Genomic DNA, 18729 nt, shown 5'->3' on the forward strand with positions numbered 1-18729 from the left:
TACTGTTAATGTGTTTTCAGGGTGAAAGGAAGAGGAGGAGGAGGGCAAATCTGTGCAAAAAACTGTACAGTATTTTGAAGTATTTTTTACGTACTACAGCCGTATCTGAGATGTGTCTACAATGTAATCTAATGTATTATTAATCTTTCATTGATTGTGACTTAGGGGGTGCGGTGGTGCAGTGGGTTGGACCACAGTCCTGCTCTCCGGTGGGTCTGGGGTTCGAGTCCTGCTTGGGGTGCCTTGCGACGGACTGGCGTCCTGTCCTGGGTATGTCCCCTCCCCCTCCGGCCTTATGCCCTGTGTTACCGGGTAGGCTCCGGTTCCCCGTGACCCTGTATGGGACAAGCGGTTCTGAAAGTGTGTGTGTGTGTGTGTGAGAGAGAGAGAGATTGTGACTTTCTGGTAAAAGTGATGCAACATGAGCTGTGCCCTGAGTAGCACTGCTGCCTCCCAGTGCCTGGCTGGTGTGAAAGAATATTGGTTTGATCCCCACTCAGTCTGGGTGGAGTCTCCATATTCTCCCCATGTCTGCATGGGTTTCCTCTGGGTGCTCTGGTTTCCTCCCACAGTCCAAAGACATGCAGTTCAGGTGTATTGGTGACTCTAAATAGCACTTAGGTTGTGAATGGGGGAGTGACTGTGTGTGTGTGGCTACCCTGCGATGGACTGGCATCCCAACTGGGTGTACCCCTCCTCAGCCTTCCGGCCAAAAATTCTGGGATAGGCTCTGGAACACCGCAACCCTATTCAGGGCAAGCTGTCATTAAAATCAGATGGATGGATGAGTTATACCCCCTGTAGTGTTTGTACTTCAAGGAGTTGCATTGTTCCTCATCCCCCTGTTGAGATGCTGAACCCCAGGTACCTGGTACAGTGTTGGATGAAGTAACACACCTGTGGACACACCAGTTGTCTGAAATGTGTTAATTGCCTCCAAGGGTCTGACTTGGGTTCTGAATCAGGAGGTCACTATGGGATGAGTCTGTTCCCTCTGCTTATCTTTTGACGAGGTGTGGGGAGCGAGGGGATTACACAGCATTAGATGCACTGGTGAGCCCCAGAGAGCTGGATCAAGCGTCACTTATGTTGCAGACAGACACTCAGACACATCATCAAGCACCCAGCAACACGCGTGTCTGCTTATATGTGGCCTGGCAAACGTAGCATACACACGCAGTACACACTTGCACCGTTGCACAGTCATGACGGTTTATTCAAAACACGTGCTGTCTAAGTCAAATTTTAACTGAAATATTATCTTTGTGAACAGATATCACTGTATTTATCACGAATATTCCCTCTCTACGGGGTTTAATCTGTACAAGCTGGGAAGGGAATGAAAAAGGTACCATTCATGTGAAACCTCACCCCCCACACCTTCTGCTATGTCTTTACTGGGGAACAGTTATGTCTCAGAGCTGAGGCCATGTGACGTCATTGTGACTTTGCTCCACTCTCTGCAGGGGGTCAGCGAGCAGGGCACTGGGACATCCGCTGGATGTGTGGTAATACTGCACCGGTTGTACCATGCTAGCCGATGCAGTGCTATTCCTCCTGCTGCTAGGGGGCGCTCTAGATGTAGGTGAAGGAAATTCAAATGTGCAAGAGCATAAAGAAACACTAAGTTTTTGCTGTTATGTTTTTCTTTTTGATGCTCCGGTGAAATAGTACAGGGCTGCCGTACCCTGTAGACCTGCATGTCTCTGAGGTCTTTGTTCTGGTCCGGGGCTCATGTGTCCACAGGTTGAGTCATTGCTGTAGAGTATTTATGTTACATTCATTCATTTAGCTGCAGTTTCCTTCCAAAGCAGCTTGCAATGTTAATCTGTCTGTAGTTATTTACCTCTTTGTACAGCTGGGTAATTTTACTGCTGCAACCTTTAGGGTTAAAGACAGCAGCTCTAACCACTCCACTATAATCTGTCCTATTGTTTAAAATGCGCAGAGACTAGTGCTGCGGCCTCACAGTGTCTGGATGGTACAAGAGAATCTGGGTTTAATCCCTGCTTAGTGTGTATGGAGTTTACATGTTCTCCCCACCTCTGGGCGCTCTGGTTTCCGCCCACAGTCCCAAGACATGCGGTTCAGGTGAACCGGTAACATTGAATGGCCCTTAATGTGTGAATGGGAGATTAACTGTGTGTGTCTGGCTACTCTGTGGTGGACTGCCATACCGCCCCCTCAGCCTTGCAACCAATGCTTCAGGGATAAGCTCCTGCTGACTGCGACCCTGCTCAGGATAAGCGGTTACTGAAAATGGATGGATGGGTACTTTAAACTGAGTTCAGCTGAAATTGTGTGAAATTGTGGAGAAATTGTGGAGACTGTTTGATCTTACATGACCACAAAAGGGTGTCGAGTCCTTCACCTGTGCTCCTGGACCTGTGAAGTTCGAGCCCATTAAGTTATTCAGTCAGCAGCAAGTAGTGCAAATTAATTAGGAGCTTGGCTGAGATAGAATGGCAGTGTAAAAAGGGCCGTCGCTGTGGCAGGAAAACCTGTCCTACATGTAATACTGTCACCTGTGCTTTTCCAATAGTGCTTAACCACCGGACCCCCTGTGCCACATCCAGCTATGGTCCTCAACTGTTTTCTGTGGTCCTCACTGACTGCTGTGACCCCCTGCGGCAGCACTTTGGGATTCCAACAGACCCACCGGCATGTGCCCGTGCCTGATGTGCCATATAGAGAGTATCACATATAGGGTTGTAGCGCCGATCACATGGCCAGCAATAGCGTGTCACATCCGAGCGATTTCTAACACCCAACAATCCTTCCCCAACTGATTCTCTAGGGCAAATTCAACATGCCATGCTCCTCCAAGGCCCGCTCTGTGCGGGTGTACACCTCCCCAATGGCCCTGACCACTTTTCTCAGCACGAGCGTCGCCCCCTTCTGGTCCTGGGCGCACACCAGCCTGAAGAAGTAGCTCCTGTCCGGCATGGCCACGAAAGCCATCTCAGCAGCGCGACGGACGAGCCAGCTGTGATGCTGCGCCAGGGTCTCCCTGTAGGCTTCGCGGCACAATTCCGAAGGGCTCTGGAGCCGATCCCCGGGCGTGGGGCTCTCGCCCAGCTTCTGCAGGAAGAGCTGGAGCCAGAGGAGAGCGCGGTGGAGTCTGAGCAGTGTGCGGCAACCCGAGTCCGTCTGCTCCTGGAAGTTGACCAGTCCGAGGTGGAGCTCCGCTTTGATCATGGAGCGCACTGACCGGTAGGACTCACTGCCCTCGCTGCGGATTGTGTCACTCCTGTCCTTGTCCATCTCAAAGTGGAGGCGGTCGCTGCCTGCCTCCCTCATCCCCTCTGGCTCCTCCTCCTCCCGACGGGCCAGCTCCCGGATGATGCCGGTTTTGCCCTCGATCTCTTGGGAGATGAGGCCCACCATGGGGCCCAGCGCATTTAGGAACCTGGGGAGGGGGTGGATAGGAGCGGTTCAAGGGTGATCGACAGATTCATGGCCAGCCATGTGCACAGAGGAGGGATGGCGGTAGGAACGTTACTTGATCAGCTCGTCCCAGCTGGAGAGGTAGGGCGAAATCAGGACGTCGGAGTCAGGGGTCGCTGCGGCCCGTAGGTGGGACAGTAGCCGGGACACCTGGAATTCCTGGCCGGGGCATTCGCTCAGAGTGAAGCTGTCTGTGTCCTCCTCAATGACCCCTGCGACCCTGCCATCAGACACGTTGCCGGGCTGCCGGTCGAGGGAGAGAGGTACAATAGAGTGAGAGAGTTAGCTTTAGAGAAAAGTCTGTCCAAGGACACTCTCCACCCCTTTCCACTCCTCTCCATTCCTCTTCATTCCCCTCCACATGACACTTGTTCCTTGCTGTCCATCACACAGCAGTGGTGCTGTTTAACAATGTACAACTTTAATTTTGATCAAAAGATAAATTTTGGTAATTATGATAACGTGCAGCAGGGGGAATAGTGGTTACCACTTTTGGACTTAAAGGACTCAAATATGAATCCCAGCTCTTGCTGTGGGCCCCTTAATCAAGGTACTGACCCTGAACTGATACAGTTAAAATAGCCCTGCTGTCTGAATGGGTAAATCAGGGTAAATCGATTTGGAGAAATAAATAAATGTAAACATAGACGATGGTGCTGTAGATTACCAGGTGAACTTGTACGTAGCTGTTCAGACAAGGTCTCAAGTGATGATCCAGGCCCCCGTCTGTGGACACGGAGAGACACAGCAGAGACACAGAGAGAAGGAGCACAAGTGAACTTCATCATAAAGTCCATGTTTGAGCTGTTAATTTTTTCCTGGAAGAGGAAGCTATAGTTCTGTCCCCCTGACTGTTACACTCCTCTCAGGGACTTACTGTCAGCTGTCACTGGAATATAAAAGTACAAGAAATAGTCTGCGAATTATCTGTGCAGGTCACTTTTTAATAGGTATAATTTTACTGCAGTTCTGGAAGAGCAGCCTCACTGTCCTCCCCCTCCCCACCCCCCACGTCGTCACACATCCACAATCCGTGTTCCACACAAGACAAACATGCGACACGGGTTCGAAAACTGCATTCCATACACACATAGTCCATGCAGGACACAGAACATATATTCCAGACCCGCTGTTACACCCACAGAACACACTGAAGTGCAGCTTTAAGAACTATTCTGAATATCACCATGAGCACATTCACGAATTGACATTAAATCACAGCGAGGGTGTCAAGGTGGGGTACAGCATCGACAGGATGCCAGTCCATCACAGGGCAATCTCACACACACATACACACACACGCGTGCGCGCGCACACTATAGACAATTTAGAGTCACGAGTTCACCTGAAACACGTCTTTGGACTGTGGGAGGGAACCAGAGCACCTGCAGTGAACCGACATGAACATAGGGTAAACGTTTTATAGTCAAAGGTCCCATGTTCAAATCCCTACTTCTGCTGTAGTACCCTTGGGCAAAGAGCTTACTCTGAATTGATTCAGTAAAAATTACCCAGCTGTGAATAAGTAAATAACTATTTAGTTTAGCGTACAAACCGAACACTGTGAGTCACTTTGAAGAGCAGCTCATAAATAAGGAAATAAATAATAATTTTCCTTTTGTACTGATTAGGATTTGATGAGCTCATGGGTCTATGGACACCCCCGATGCGGATCGCACCGGACTCAGAGGGGCGGGAGTAAAGGTCGCCCCCGTAGGTCGCGCCCACCTGGATTGTCAGACAGCCGTGAGGAAGGTTCGAAACCTCGATGGGGGGTCAGTCCTGAGACGGCAAAGAAAGATTTTCAAACGGCGTCTCTTTCCACTTCACACACAACTCTAAAAAGGAAAAACTGCGCGCCTGCTCCGCGCACACTCGCAGACACACACTCAGTACACACACTGGGCGTTGCTGACACACACAGTGAACACGGGGGACGGCAGCCCCGTGGGGGGGTGAACTCACGCAGCCACATGGAGCCGAGGACGAACAGGAGCACGGTGACGGCAAGAGCCGCACGGCCTTTCACGCCCATGCCGACCTCCTGGGATGCCCTGCCCCCACGGGGGCCTCCTCTTCTGCACCAAAACCCCCCCAGCCACTCAATCCATGTTTCCTCCAATAGGTTCGATTGGTGCTGATCTTCACATGACAGGAATGTCTCCAGCTGTCTTCACTCGTCCTGCTCCGTCTCTCCTGCTCCCTGCGCCCCCGTCTCTCCTGTCCCTCCCTCCAGTGGTCGGTCTGTCTGTCCGTCCGTCAGCCGCTGTCCTCCTCCCAGTTCATTGCTCAACCCGCAAGTCCACAGATCGGCACAAGACGGCCTTCGGTGCCTTTATATGGCAGCACCGTGTCTTACGGTGACCCTGTTAAACTCGCCCCGTGAGTCAGGCCCCCCCATGCGACCGGGAATAAACACTTTCTCAGTGCACTTTCTCTCCACAGGGGTTTCTTTAGCGTTAAAAAAACTTTATAATTAACTGGCTAAATGACAAATTAAGGATCAAGTAAAAATGTTTTATTTTTGCCATGTTGTGAAATGTGTGCATATACAGCGGCGTGTTGATTTTGTTCTGTCAACAGCCCTGTACACAGTGACACGGAGACAGGTGGGGACGTGAGGATATGTCCCGCAAGGGCAAGCGGTCACAGTGTCCTGTCCAATACGTCCCGAAAGCGAGTCCAGACACGGAACTCATATGAATGATCCCGAAGAATGCAGGATCGATGCAATGAAGAAACCGGGTTGGGGTTCCGTAAGAAAGTAGAGGGCGAAGAGTCCAGCCGTTTGGTTGTTTGTCTGTTCGCTCGTTGATGGCTGTTTGGGTTCTCAGTGAACACACATTCCTGGAAATGGTGCACGTAAACTCATCATTCCTTCATTCGCCGATGGACCCGTTCCTGTTCCGCTGTCCTCACAGACCCCTTTCCCACCGCTCTAAACACACGGACCCCGTGGGTAGCGTGTCCCGCCCGGGACATGTGACAGAGCTCATGTGTGCTCCCTTATCAGAGTTATAAATACCTGTTTTCTCAGTCATTCAGGTGTTTCTAGGAGGGGGGAAGCGGAGATCGGTGATCGAGATGTTTGTCTCTATCTGTACGAGTACTGTGGACTTTGGATGCGAAACAGTGCAATCTAATCATTGAGACACACACACACACATACACATACAGTACACACACACACACACACACACACACACACACACCACTCTTTTGACCCCTGTGCAACCTGCTGTGGGTCGACAGCAGCAGTGGACTCTGCTCTTTACACACAACGAAATACAGGTATTTCCCACTCCTGCCATTGTGACATGGGCTTCACATGTTTTTCACACACACATACACACACACACACACACACACACACACACACAGAGTGAGATTTGTTTAAAGCTGTACTTAAATTTACTGTGTTTAAGTACAAGATGCTTGATGAAGGACCTTAAATTTCACCCCTGATTTTCGTACGTATTTATATACTTCCTGCATGTATATTTCTGCAGTTAAACCCATGACTTCTTCATACACCCCACCCCCATCCCCTTGTTTATAACTCTTGGTTCACCTGAGTACCAGCACAGCAATAACTACAGTTTGAGTCCTATAGTTTTAGCTGGTGACATCAATGGCTGTGATGTCAGTGTCACAGCCTCATGGCCATATTTGTTTTTACCGTGTTTTCCACATTACGTCTGCTCAGAGATTCTGGGTTTTGCTGGGATAACACACTGCAATAGCACTCTGGTGTGTTGATCAGTGCAAACAGAGCCCCTGAACGTAGCGCTGCACACAGATTCACTTCCCCGACTCTATATTCACATTCATTGATTTATCTGACACTTTTCTCCAAAGTGACTTTGTGTTAATGTACACTGATTTACCCTTTTATACAGCAGGGGAATTTTTCCTCTATCAGTTCAGAGTAAGTTTCTCGATCTGGAGTACTACGGCAGGAGGTGGGATTCGAACTTGGGTCCTTTCTTTGCAACCGCCAGGCCACCTCCTGTGAACAAAAGTCCTTCCGGTTGAGACACCTAATGAGTCTGAAGTCAGTGACACTGGGGAGGGGGGGTTGACATCAGTGAAGTGTAGAACTGTACTCTTCCCATGACACTGCTGCTACCGCAGATGCAATGAGGTAAACAGTGTAAAACCTGCCTGTCATTCCCTCTAGAGAACAGGCTGCCCTACCAGGATGGAGGGGGGGGGGGGGGGGGTCCTCTCTGCTCCTGCTGGACTGAGGGGTAACTGGAGCCCTGTGCAGGGGCAGGAACTCAGAACACCTGGAACAGGTGTCACATGTGCCACCTGACCTGACTCCACATCACCCCGGCACTTACTTTCTCCCTGCGGTAGAGGGACATGGAGGGTGAAGAAGTCGAGAGGAGGAAATGACTTCCCGATAAGAGTGACCTGCAGCAGCTTCAACCACCAACCTAGGTGACAAGAACAACCGTGTACCTCTGAGATCCCAACTCCTTACATACCAGTGAGGGAGACTTGAAAGGTTTATGCTTTCACACAGTCCAGCCCAGAGGAGCAGCGCAGCAGTTGTCACAGGTCAGGAGTTCAATTCCTCAACCGCTTGAGCAAGATGATACCCCAACCGGGCTGCCAGGTGGTGCTGTGTGATGCAGACCGTCGAACCTGTGTTCCATGTAACAGAGAACAACCCGGAGGTGGCAGACAAAGCGAGGTCAGATGTACAAACCTGACTCCGCAGCAGTGAATATTTCATAGGAAGAAAGAGCATTCACTGTGAATGTTTTATTGGAAGGAGGCTGGGCAAAAAGAGGCACTGGGTATTGGGTTACAGCCCACTGCTGCTCTGGCCTTTCAGGAACACGATGAGTGACAACACGAAAGGATATCCGAGGTGCCTTTTATATTATTTTATTAATGTAAAATATTAAAATAAAAACTCTTGCTGAATATTTTTCTTTATTTAGCGTAGCGCTATCAGAGGATTTTATAGACCTTAACTTTTAAATACATTAACCTTTTACTGATTGTGACTTAATGGCAAAAGTGACATGGATTTACAAACAAAATGAGTTATGAACAGTCTTCCAGTCGCAGCTGTGTTTGTAAGACGAGTGCCAGTGTAACTATAACTGGATCTAAGTGTGGAACATCAGCTGGTTCAGAATCATTGGAGACCTGTGTTTCTACCGCAGCCAAACCCAGTGAAATGTACCAGGCTGTGCTTGACCATGATGGTAACTGGAAAAATAAGTGAAAGCAATGAAACCAAAATGTAATTTTGTGTAGAATATCCTACTCCTGTGACCCCTCTGGAGCACAGGCACTGGTACATGCTCACACACGGTCAATGTGCACAGTCCACCCCACTGTCCACTATTTGCTGTCCTACATCTACCCATCCCTGTCCTGTTAATACTTCGCGCCCGACCAGGACTCACCACCACCGGGACTGACCTTGTTCAGACACTCATGAAGTTCTGAGTCTCTGCTACACACTGCTCCGTGGCGTGTTATTTATACCCTTGGCCTGGGGGGTTCCGCATGGGCCCCCAGGCCCACCTGTTTGACAAGCTCAGAGCCCACAGAGGCCATGCCTGCAGTCCCAAGAGGCTTATTAAAACAATGATAGCACTCATAAATTATTAGAGATACTATTGTGGTACTCCAGTAAAATATCGTGCCTGCGGTCAGTCACCTCTATAATTAACACCACTTAATTTTCCGACGTGAACATCACAAGTCGGACTCTGAATAATTTCTTATAAGAAGGCATCAGGCTGAAATACCACTCAAAAGCCCTTTGTCAGTGGACCCCCCTGAGGAGCAGGACACCGTGATCATTACCGTGGGACTTTAAGACCAGGCCGGCGCTGCTTAGACCCATGTAACCCGAGCCGACAGCGACAACTGGAGAAGCTGGACGGGGGACAAGTGCTGCTCGGAAATAACCTGTCACTTTCTCTTTCTCTCGGACTCTTCCTCACACGTCGGAAAAAGGAGGGTAAACGCCGTGGGTTCGACCATGGGGATCCAGTCTGGTCCGATAGGTCTGCTGGTGGTGCTCCTCATCTGCGCCCTGCCAGGTAACTGTTGCTCCGTCCTGCCTGCAGTTGCACCATGTGGGCTTTCCTGGGCCCTGAAACCGAGGAACCGCCAAGCCCTTCCTGTCTTTCCTGCTCCCCCCCCCGGCTGTTGTTCCCCTTTCAGATCACTTTTGCTTTGCTCCTCTCTCGGATCTTATGAGAAAGAACGTCAGCTTCACTGCTTTTTAAACACAGTGCGCAAGGATCCGTATATTGGGACTGATCCAGTAACTTAGGTGTTTTTTTTATAATATCTGCAACCGTATTTTTAGAATTTGACAAACGCTGTTTGAATGTAAGGGGGGGGGGGTGCGGTGGCGCAGTGGCGCAGTGGGTTGGACCGGGTCCTGCTCTCCAGTGGGTCTGGGGTTCGAGTCCCGCTTGGGGTGCCTTGCGACGGACTGGCGTCCCGTCCTGGGTGTGTCCCCTCCCCCTCCGGCCTTACGCCCTGTGTTGCCGGGTAGGCTCCGGTTCCCCGTGACCCCGTATGGGACAAGCGGTTCTGAAAATGTGTGTGTGTGTGTGTGTGTGTGTGTGTGTGTGTGTGTTTGAATGTAAGTAAGAGGTTTATGTGGCCCAGATTTAATCAAAAACACGTTGATTGAAATGTTATGACACCTGATTATTGTTACTGCATCTGCCCCAATATTTGCTTTGCACACAAGATCTCCAAGCCCTTGCATGTAGCCACTGACTGCAATAACAAATCATGTTCCTTTCTACCATTTCCTCACAAGAGTCAGCCATTAATTTTGTCCACTCCAGAGAACACCTGGTTTAAGCCCATTTCCCAAACTGTGCACTCCGCTTACTGGCCCGGTCTAGACCTTTAACGTGCACTGGTTTGGTGTGAACGGTTTTCACAAAGCTCACCCTTCCTCCCTCCCCCTGTGTGTTTCACCCAGCGAGCGCCAACGAGGAGTCCCAGCTCATCAGTCACTTGATGAAGGGGTACAACAAGAACATCCGGCCGGCACAGCACGTCGGGGACAAGGTGGAAGTGCGGGTGAAGCTCACGCTGACCAATCTCATATCCCTGGTGAGACCGGTGACCACACCAGCAAACCACACCTACTTACCGTGTTTACAGATGTACACATAACATAAGATAACACAACATAACATAACATAAGAACATCTGCTGTCGATTATTGAAGACATGAAGCTAGTGACTGTCATGGTTAGTTCCGGAAGGAAGTGGCGGACCCAAGTGCAGAGCAGAATTCGTCGTTTATTCAGGGAAATCCAAGAGCGGAGGTCAAGGGACAGGCAATCGGTCTTCGAGGCGCGAACGTCGTTACAAGGAGAATCCAAAAGGCAAGGTCGGTACACAGGCAAAAGGTCGATGATCATAGGAAGGTACAGAAACGTAGGAGCAAGGGACGGGATCGGGGAAGGCGTCAGGGAACAGGAAGGAGTGGAGCAAGAGGCTAGGAGATTGCTAACAACAAGGCTGAATAAGGTTCCGCATCAGGGGAGTGACAGTGACACGTGTCAGGGACTATTTATTATTGACACCAACTGAACACACAGAATAACATCTGAAATGGTACAGCTTACCACATTTTGAAAATGGTGCCATGAATAAATACCGTACAACTAGTGTAAACAGTGCAGTGTGATCACTTGAAGGGATATGAAGAGATGTATCTCAGTAATGTGGACAATGCGAAGGAAATAGCAGCAGGATTAAACTCAAATAGGTGGAACAGTCTTAAGTTAGTTTGTAGCCAGATGCCAGCTGTTGAAACTTTGTGTCCAAGCGTGGTTATGGACCATGATGTGCTTCTTCAGAGTCAATGTGGACTGAATGAGACAGTGCCGATGAAACTACAAAGCCGATTCTTCTTCATCGGCCTGTAGGGTGTACGTCATCAAAAGTTTTATTCTGGGACCTTTCATTGGTGTTCGGTGTCAGTCAACATTAATTCTCCCTCTTTGTCCAACCTTTTCCAGAATGAGAAGGTGGAAACGCTCACAACAAACGTCTGGATTGAGATTGTAAGGAAAATCTCTCTATCTTCTCTCCACCGTCTGTCTTGAGCTTCAGCATGTTTCACCTCAGCTGACCATATCTCATGTCAGATATGTGATATTGCCTCCCTCTTGACAAGCTCACCTGCTTTTTCTGATATCTTTCTCCCCATCTGCCACCTCCACCTCCCTCTGCCCTCCATCTGTTCCTACACACATCTCCCCAGACATGGAATGATTACCGTCTGGCCTGGAACACCTCAGAATACTACGGCATTGACGTGGTTCGTGTTCCCTACAATATAGTGTGGCTCCCTGACATAGTTCTGGAAAACAAGTGAGACCACTACTGGGGTACCTGGGGTTGAGGAGTGGGACGGGGTAACTCCTCTTCCTTCCCTGTTTGATACCATTCTTAACTGTCACCATTTCACTGTGCGACTCTTTTCCTGTGCCCACCTACCCCCCCCACTACGGCAGCATTGATGGTAAGTTTGACGTGGCCTACTATGCCAACGTGCTCATCTATCCCGGTGGCTCCATGTACTGGCTTCCTCCCGCCATCTTCCGCAGTACCTGCGCCATAGAGATCACCTACTTCCCCTTCGACTGGCAGAATTGCACCCTGATCTTCAGGTCAGCTGGGGATGGTCACTGGGGGGAACAGTTGACTTAACCCAGGGTATTTCCTTCTGAGTGCTTAGACAGGCTAATGTGTAATGTGCTTATTGAAAGGGACATCACTGGTGAGATTGTCTTTATTAGTCCTGGTCATATGTACTCTACCCCATTTATTTTATGGGAAGTAGGCTTTCATTATCCAAAATTTCAATATTTGCACTGTTCTCAGTTACTGATTAATCCTCTAACTCGAGAGATGCCTGTACTTACCCTGCACTGAAACTGTAGAAAATGCCCTGGTGTATAAATTGGAAAATCAGAGTAAGTAACTGAACATTACAAGTCACTTTATAGAAAAGTGTCTGCTACATAAAGAGGTAAAACGGTGTCATAACAGAGCTGAGGTGTTCTGTTCTTGCAGAGTTTAGGAATACAGGGCTCTGTGAGGACTTCCTACGGATGGATGATCCTTCATAACGCGACGGTGTAGACAGCAGGAAGCTGTAGGCGACAGATGATTCGTAGTCACCGCTGATCGAGCTGTAGCGACTGCCCCTGAAGGGTGTTGTCTTTACTGATGGAGGACAAGTCATGTCCCTGTTGTCTCACTGACTGACCGCCTACACATCTGCCCAGGTCTCAGACTTACAGTGCCAATGAAGTGGAGCTCATGCTGGCCTTGGACTCAGAAACAAACCTCCCAATCGAGTGGGTGGATATCGACCCTGCAGCCTTCACTGGTAACACTGCCGCCCCCAGACACACATACAAAGTTCTTAAAGCAAAAACTGAGCCTGCAATACAAGCATTATTTACCATTATTTATTTTGTTGAATTTTACCTGACACATTAAACTTATTTAATTTCTTGTTTTCCTTGACACTGACAGAGAAAATATAGTGTGGCAGCAAAGGAAAATCAGAACTTATTCTGAACACTTTAAAAATGCAGTTGAGTAAATGTGCAGGGCATTCAGTATACAGGCTTCCCTCTCATAATGCACACCCATATTAGGAGAATTTGGATTTAGAGCTTAGAATGTGGACTTACCCCATTTAGTTTGTACCGTAAACTTCACAAGTCTAAACCTGACAAGTTATCAACTCACACTTTTGAGAAATGCCTGACAAGAAGAAGAATAATTCAAAATATGAGCCTTGGTGTCATTGAAGACCACACAGGGTGAGCTGCCTCCCCCACACACGTGGCCTGGTTTCTCCTGCGCGCATCACTTGCCTTGTAGCCATCTGACCCCCAAGCATCCTTCACAAGGCTCTTGAAAAACAAGGAATATGACAATATGTTACGTATAGAACATGTGGGTCTTAAGCCTGGAATTAAAGGTGCCCAGAGCAATTCTGATATTCTGAACTTGGTGATGAATCTTATTTTCTCAGTGTTTAAAGATTAAACAATGATTTGGCTGGTTTGATTAAAAAAATGAGATGTCCGTGGCTCAGAGACACATTATTTATTTTCCTATTTGAATTAATGATAACCATAAGTTTGCTTTACAAGAATTCAGGTCATGAAAAGATTTTCAGAAACAGGCAGCATTCATTATGTGAGGGATGCCTATAAGCCCAAGTGTATAATTTGTACCAAGGGGACACACTGATCCATCATAGAGCTTGAGCTCTTCTTTCATAGCCAGACAGTCTGGTCCTGCTGCAGGTTATATAACACTGAGGAATCAAGGGAGCCCAAAAACATGGCATTCCACCTCGACGTGTGTATTCCCCGTCAACAGAGAACGGAGAGTGGGCCATCAAACACCGGCCGGCAAGGAAACTGATAAACTCGCGTTACTCGCCAGACGACCTGGAGTACCAGGAGGTGTACTTCAACCTGATCATCCAGAGGAAGCCCCTCTTCTACATCATCAACATTATCCTGCCCTGCTCCCTCATGTCCTCCCTGGTGGTGCTTGCCTATTTCCTGCCTGCACAGGGTCAGTTGTGCTGGAGGTTGACGGAGGGAGGGATGGGGGGCAAGGGCGTTAATGTTTCACATGTCTATCTTTGGAAGCAAGGTCACATCTTGCATGTATATTTTTGCTTACAAATGTACACTTGAGTGTGTCTCTCCGTGACTCTGGAGGTGTGTGACTGCACTAGCGATCGTCTTCTCATCTGTCCATTTCATTCACCTTGTTCTCATCCGATGTCTCTCCCTCCGCATCTCCTTCCATCTCCCCCAGCGGGTGGACAGAAGTTGACAGTGTCCATCTCTGTCCTACTGGCTCAGACTGTCTTCCTCTTTCTCATCGCTCAGAAGGTTCCAGAAACTTCCCTCTCTGTCCCTCTCATTGGGAAGTAAGTCTCACCTCCTCTTTGCTGACTGCCACTTTTGTGCCTCCGTTGAAGAACGCCATTGCTGCAGTTAAGGGCAGAGCGGCGGTTGAGCTACTGGGGAAAAGGGACTGTTGGCTCATGCTCACATTTCCATTTATTAATTTATCTGCTGCGTTTCTCCAAAATGACTTAGTGTTAACTTACAGTAATTTACCATTTAATACAGCAGGGTAATTTTTAATGTGTCAATTTAGGGTAAGTACCTTGATCAAGGGTACTATAGCAGGAGGTGGGATTCAAGCCTGGATCTTTTGTGTGGAAAGCGCCAGTGCTAACCACTACACCACCTGCTGTAAAAAATGCTGTTGCTTCGAGAATTTCACTCACAGTCCTGGTTTTGCTCTGTCAGGTACCTGATCTTCGTCATGTCTGTAACCACCCTCATCGTCACCAACTGCATCATCGTGTTGAACTACTCTCTTCGCAGTCCCAGCACTCACAAGATGTCCCGCACCATCAAGCATGTACGTAGGGACCATGGCTCTTTCTGTTCTCCCTCTCCTGCACTCCGTCTTACACAGAAACACACAGCCACGGACACACACACGCAGTTTGGTGTGCGTCTGGTGACAGGAGATGTGATACCAGTTAATGTGAGAGCCTTCAAAAAGAGGGCAGAGAGAGAATGAGAGGATGAGCCACAAGGACGCTGTGTCCTTGAATGGATGCACATGGCTTTGGGATTGAGTCCCCATCACGCAGTTGTACCTCGTACCACTTCAATACATGTCCTACTGTTGACTATGAGCACTGTAACACAATTTGGAGGAAGCCATGTGTGGTAGAGGAACTGGGCAGTGCCATCATCTAACAAGCCACTTTGAGACGCCCCTCAAGTTCACTCCGCTCCCTGGAACCCCACAGGTGTTCCTGGAGGTGGTCCCGCGCTTCCTGGGGATGGCCGCCCTGGTGGAGGACAGCGAGGAGCAGATCAACGGTGGGCCGCGGGCCATAGCGGAACGCCGCCGAAGCTCCTTCCGGCTCATCCAGCGCGCCGAGGAGTACGTGCTGAAACAACCGCGCAGCGAGATGATGTTTGACCTGCAGAGGGAGCGGCACGGCCTTTCCGGAGCATTCAGTGAGCATGGAGCACTGGGAGAGGGAAGAAGAAGTAACATACATTTGAAGTTTAAAGAAGAAATTAGCTAAACAGTAAACAACACAAGTTTATACTATCTATATCTATCTATCTATCTATTACTAACATAAGCGTGTATGAACATGCTATATGTGTATTTTCATGTCTCCTTCCGTTCAGTGGATGGCGCTAACGTGGGTGTGACAGCCAGTCTGTACAAGAGTCTGGCTCAAGCTGCCCCAGAGATCAAGGAATGTGTGGATGCCTGCAACTTCATTGCTGACAGAACCAGGCAGCAAAATGACACAGGATCTGTGAGTGCTTCTCTCTCTCTCTTTCTCTCTCTCTCTCTCTCTCTCTCTCTCTCTCTCTCTCACACACACACAGTATGACAGAAGCAGGCTCTGACCTGTGACTATAGGAGATACAAACAAGGATATTCTCACCAGCTGCCCCGCTTTCATTCCCCTCTGTCTCGCAGGAGATGGAGAGCTGGGTCCTGATTGGGAAGATGATTGACAAGGTGTGCTTCTGGGCAGCCATCTTCCTCTTCTCCATCGGGACTGTGGCCATCTTCCTCATGGGACACTTCAACCAGGTTCCTGAGTTCCCCTTCCCTGGGGAGGACAAGCGGTACACCCCCCCGCCCGATTCCACATGATCACCAGCCATGTGTGGCCCTGACCATGGACTGGGAAGGGAGGAGGACATTGTGTCCACACTCTTTTCTTCTAGAGTCACTCCTGAGTTGTCTCTCATTATAGTTCTTACTCCCCCTTTATAAAGTCTTTGTACTGTAAAATGTTAATAATTGTTTTACATTTACCTGGCAGACATAGCAAAAGTGTCTCACACAGTTTACAGTTCTTCTTCCAGTTATATATCCAGCTGTGTATTTCCATGACATTTCTACATGTGTGTTCTTTGGCCAAAAATTCAACAGCAGGACAACAGCTCTGAGCGCTGCACAGCACATACGACATTTACATTTATTTATTCAGCAGATGCTTTTCTCCAAAGCGACCTCCAATGAACTCTATGTAGCGTTATCAGCCCACACACCTTATTCACCAAGGTGACTTACACTGCTAGATACACTACTTACATTAGGTCACTCATCCAGACATCAGTGGAACACACTCTCTCTGTCACTCCCACACTATGGGTGAACCTGAACAGCATGTCTTTGGACTGTGGGAGGAAACCAGAGCACCCAGAGGAAACCCACGCAGACGAGGGGAGAACATGCAAACTCCACATAAACTGAGTGGGGATCGAACCCACGTTCTCTCATACCACCCAGGCGCTGTTAGACCCACATACTAGAAACATAAAAACAATAGGAACTACAATAAAAAGTTACTATGACAGCTGAAAATGAAACACAATTATTTTGATGACTCTGCTTTTAGTTTGAAGGGTCAGAACAATCTCAATGACTGGAGTTCTTTTCTTTCTGTTTCCAAGTCTATGACAGTCTCATTTCACCTGGACTCTGCACACCTTCCCTTTAGCCAAGATTTCAAATGAATTCTGTCGGCCCCTCGTGTTCAAACTGGGAATTGCTGCCAGCGACTCCCTCTCCTGGCAAATTGTGGTATTTTTAGGCTCCGTATCTCACTCTTGTAATCAGTACGATCTAGAACCTCATACCCTATATACATACATACCTGATGCTAAAACCATAAACAAAAAAGTGTAAAACCCATAAATACATGAAATAAACTCCGCGAGTTTTCAGGCAAGACTGACTCGTACCGAGTCGTACGCGTCATACGCATCCTTTGTTTTACGGGAAAAAAGACGCGTCACGTGTCCGACAGGTTTTAGCCTGAAAGGTTCATCGGTTCGAGTTCCGAAATTTCCTTCGAGTTCTGAGACATTTTTTTCTCGAACAACTTGTTCGAGTTCCGAATTGTTCGAGTTCAGAAGCGTTCGAGTTCCGAGGTTCCACTCGAACTTAATTCGTTCCGTCGTTCGAGTTCTGAAAAGTTTGAGTTCTGAATCGGTTTTTCCCATGAGAAATAATGTTAATTGCATGAATCCGTTCCAGATCCCCAAATAATTGCCTATTTTAAACCTACCGTATATTTGTCTTTGACCTTTAAAATGTTTGTTCTTCTCACTGTTAAAGGTGAAAACTGTCCCGTAGTTACCCACCCGCAGTACATTCAGAGTCCCATAACAACAGCGCAGGGTCAACTATAATGGGTTACTGCTTCTGAATTGGAACATTTCGGAGTTGCACACAGACCATCTGATTAGCATTAGGTACTAGAGTCATTGCTCGTTATGTCTTCCGATGGATGAGTCAGTTTAATCTCGAGACAGCACATTTCGGCAGATGTACGGTCAGGGTGAACTAAATTTTCTTATTTTATGCATGATAAAGAATGGAATCAGTTGTAGTTTGTTATTCTGATCATGGTGTGTGTTCAGTGTTCACACTGAAAAATGAAGAATATATGTAATGGTCGTGATGATTATTTTTGCTGGTACTAAATGATAAAGAAATAAAATTACGATGTTTTGATATTTTAAGACAGATGACTTTTTTTCTCTTTAAAATACAGCTCCTTCAGCCGCTCAGAGCGCTACACCCACAGCCGGCACAGAAATATCAGTTCCACCACCAGGTGTCGCTCTTTCCCACCTGTTGCTCCTGCCTGCGGCATAACGTGTAACCCGAGAAGCGTGCACGGTGCACCGAGTTTGGGATCGGATGCTTCCTTTGCAGAGGGCAAAGGCTCGAAAGAATGCCCCCGGGAATACACCGACCGCATCACTGCACACAAGTTATTATTCAGCAAAATCGTGTTGTGCTTTTGCGCTTGACAACTCAGTGAACACGTGGGGTAAGAATGACAATCTCATCATAATGTCATCATAATGACGTCCATTTGCACCCTCCCCCCACCCCCTGTCTCTGGGTGTATTTAATATATGGTCTCAACATCTGCATTGGACCGGTAGCAGCGGGAGCTTCCGTGAGTACTTACAGGCGCACAGATGAAGATAGGTAAAGTTTATGGCCCAGGGGTTCTTCATTTGGTTCGAATGTAATGATATGACTCGAAACAGCCCGCTCAAGAAAAGCAACAACCTGCAGCGATGGCAGTGGTAAGTTTCTGTGTTTTGGGGTCTTTCCTACCAAACACAGCAGGCAAAGGTAAAGCAACAA

The 18729-nt window shown here is 48.3% G+C and overlaps 2 protein-coding genes across 3 annotated transcripts; one reads left to right on the plus strand and one right to left on the minus strand.

Moving 5' to 3' along the window:
• Positions 1 to 2026: 2026 nt before the first annotated feature.
• On the minus strand, positions 2027 to 5902 carry gltpd2b (glycolipid transfer protein domain containing 2b). 2 transcript variants are annotated; one of them, XM_018728849.2, is made up of 5 exons: positions 5413 to 5902; positions 5176 to 5229; positions 4115 to 4173; positions 3503 to 3690; positions 2027 to 3409 (listed from the first exon to the last, which is right to left on the minus strand). In XM_018728849.2, the coding sequence occupies exons 1-5, from the start codon at positions 5480 to 5482 to the stop codon at positions 2794 to 2796; spliced, it is 987 nt and encodes a 328-aa protein (XP_018584365.1). In that variant the 5' UTR covers positions 5483 to 5902; the 3' UTR covers positions 2027 to 2793. The 2 variants fall into 2 exon arrangements, with proteins under 2 accessions (XP_018584365.1, XP_018584366.1); XM_018728850.2 differs by lacking the exon at positions 5176 to 5229 and having other exon boundaries at positions 5413 to 5900.
• A 3474-nt stretch (positions 5903 to 9376) lies between these two features.
• chrne (cholinergic receptor, nicotinic, epsilon) lies at positions 9377 to 16585 on the plus strand. The gene is made up of 12 exons (XM_018728845.2): positions 9377 to 9521; positions 10427 to 10560; positions 11478 to 11522; positions 11723 to 11832; positions 11976 to 12131; positions 12753 to 12856; positions 13867 to 14067; positions 14317 to 14431; positions 14820 to 14934; positions 15335 to 15548; positions 15729 to 15862; positions 16030 to 16585. Exons 1-12 carry the CDS (start codon positions 9461 to 9463, stop codon positions 16207 to 16209), a joined length of 1569 nt encoding a protein of 522 aa, XP_018584361.1. The 5' UTR covers positions 9377 to 9460; the 3' UTR covers positions 16210 to 16585.
• The last annotated feature ends 2144 nt before the right edge of the window (positions 16586 to 18729 follow it).

Source organism: Scleropages formosus, chromosome 21 (assembly GCF_900964775.1).
Source record: "Scleropages formosus chromosome 21, fSclFor1.1, whole genome shotgun sequence".
Taxonomy (NCBI): Eukaryota; Metazoa; Chordata; class Actinopteri; order Osteoglossiformes; family Osteoglossidae; genus Scleropages; species Scleropages formosus.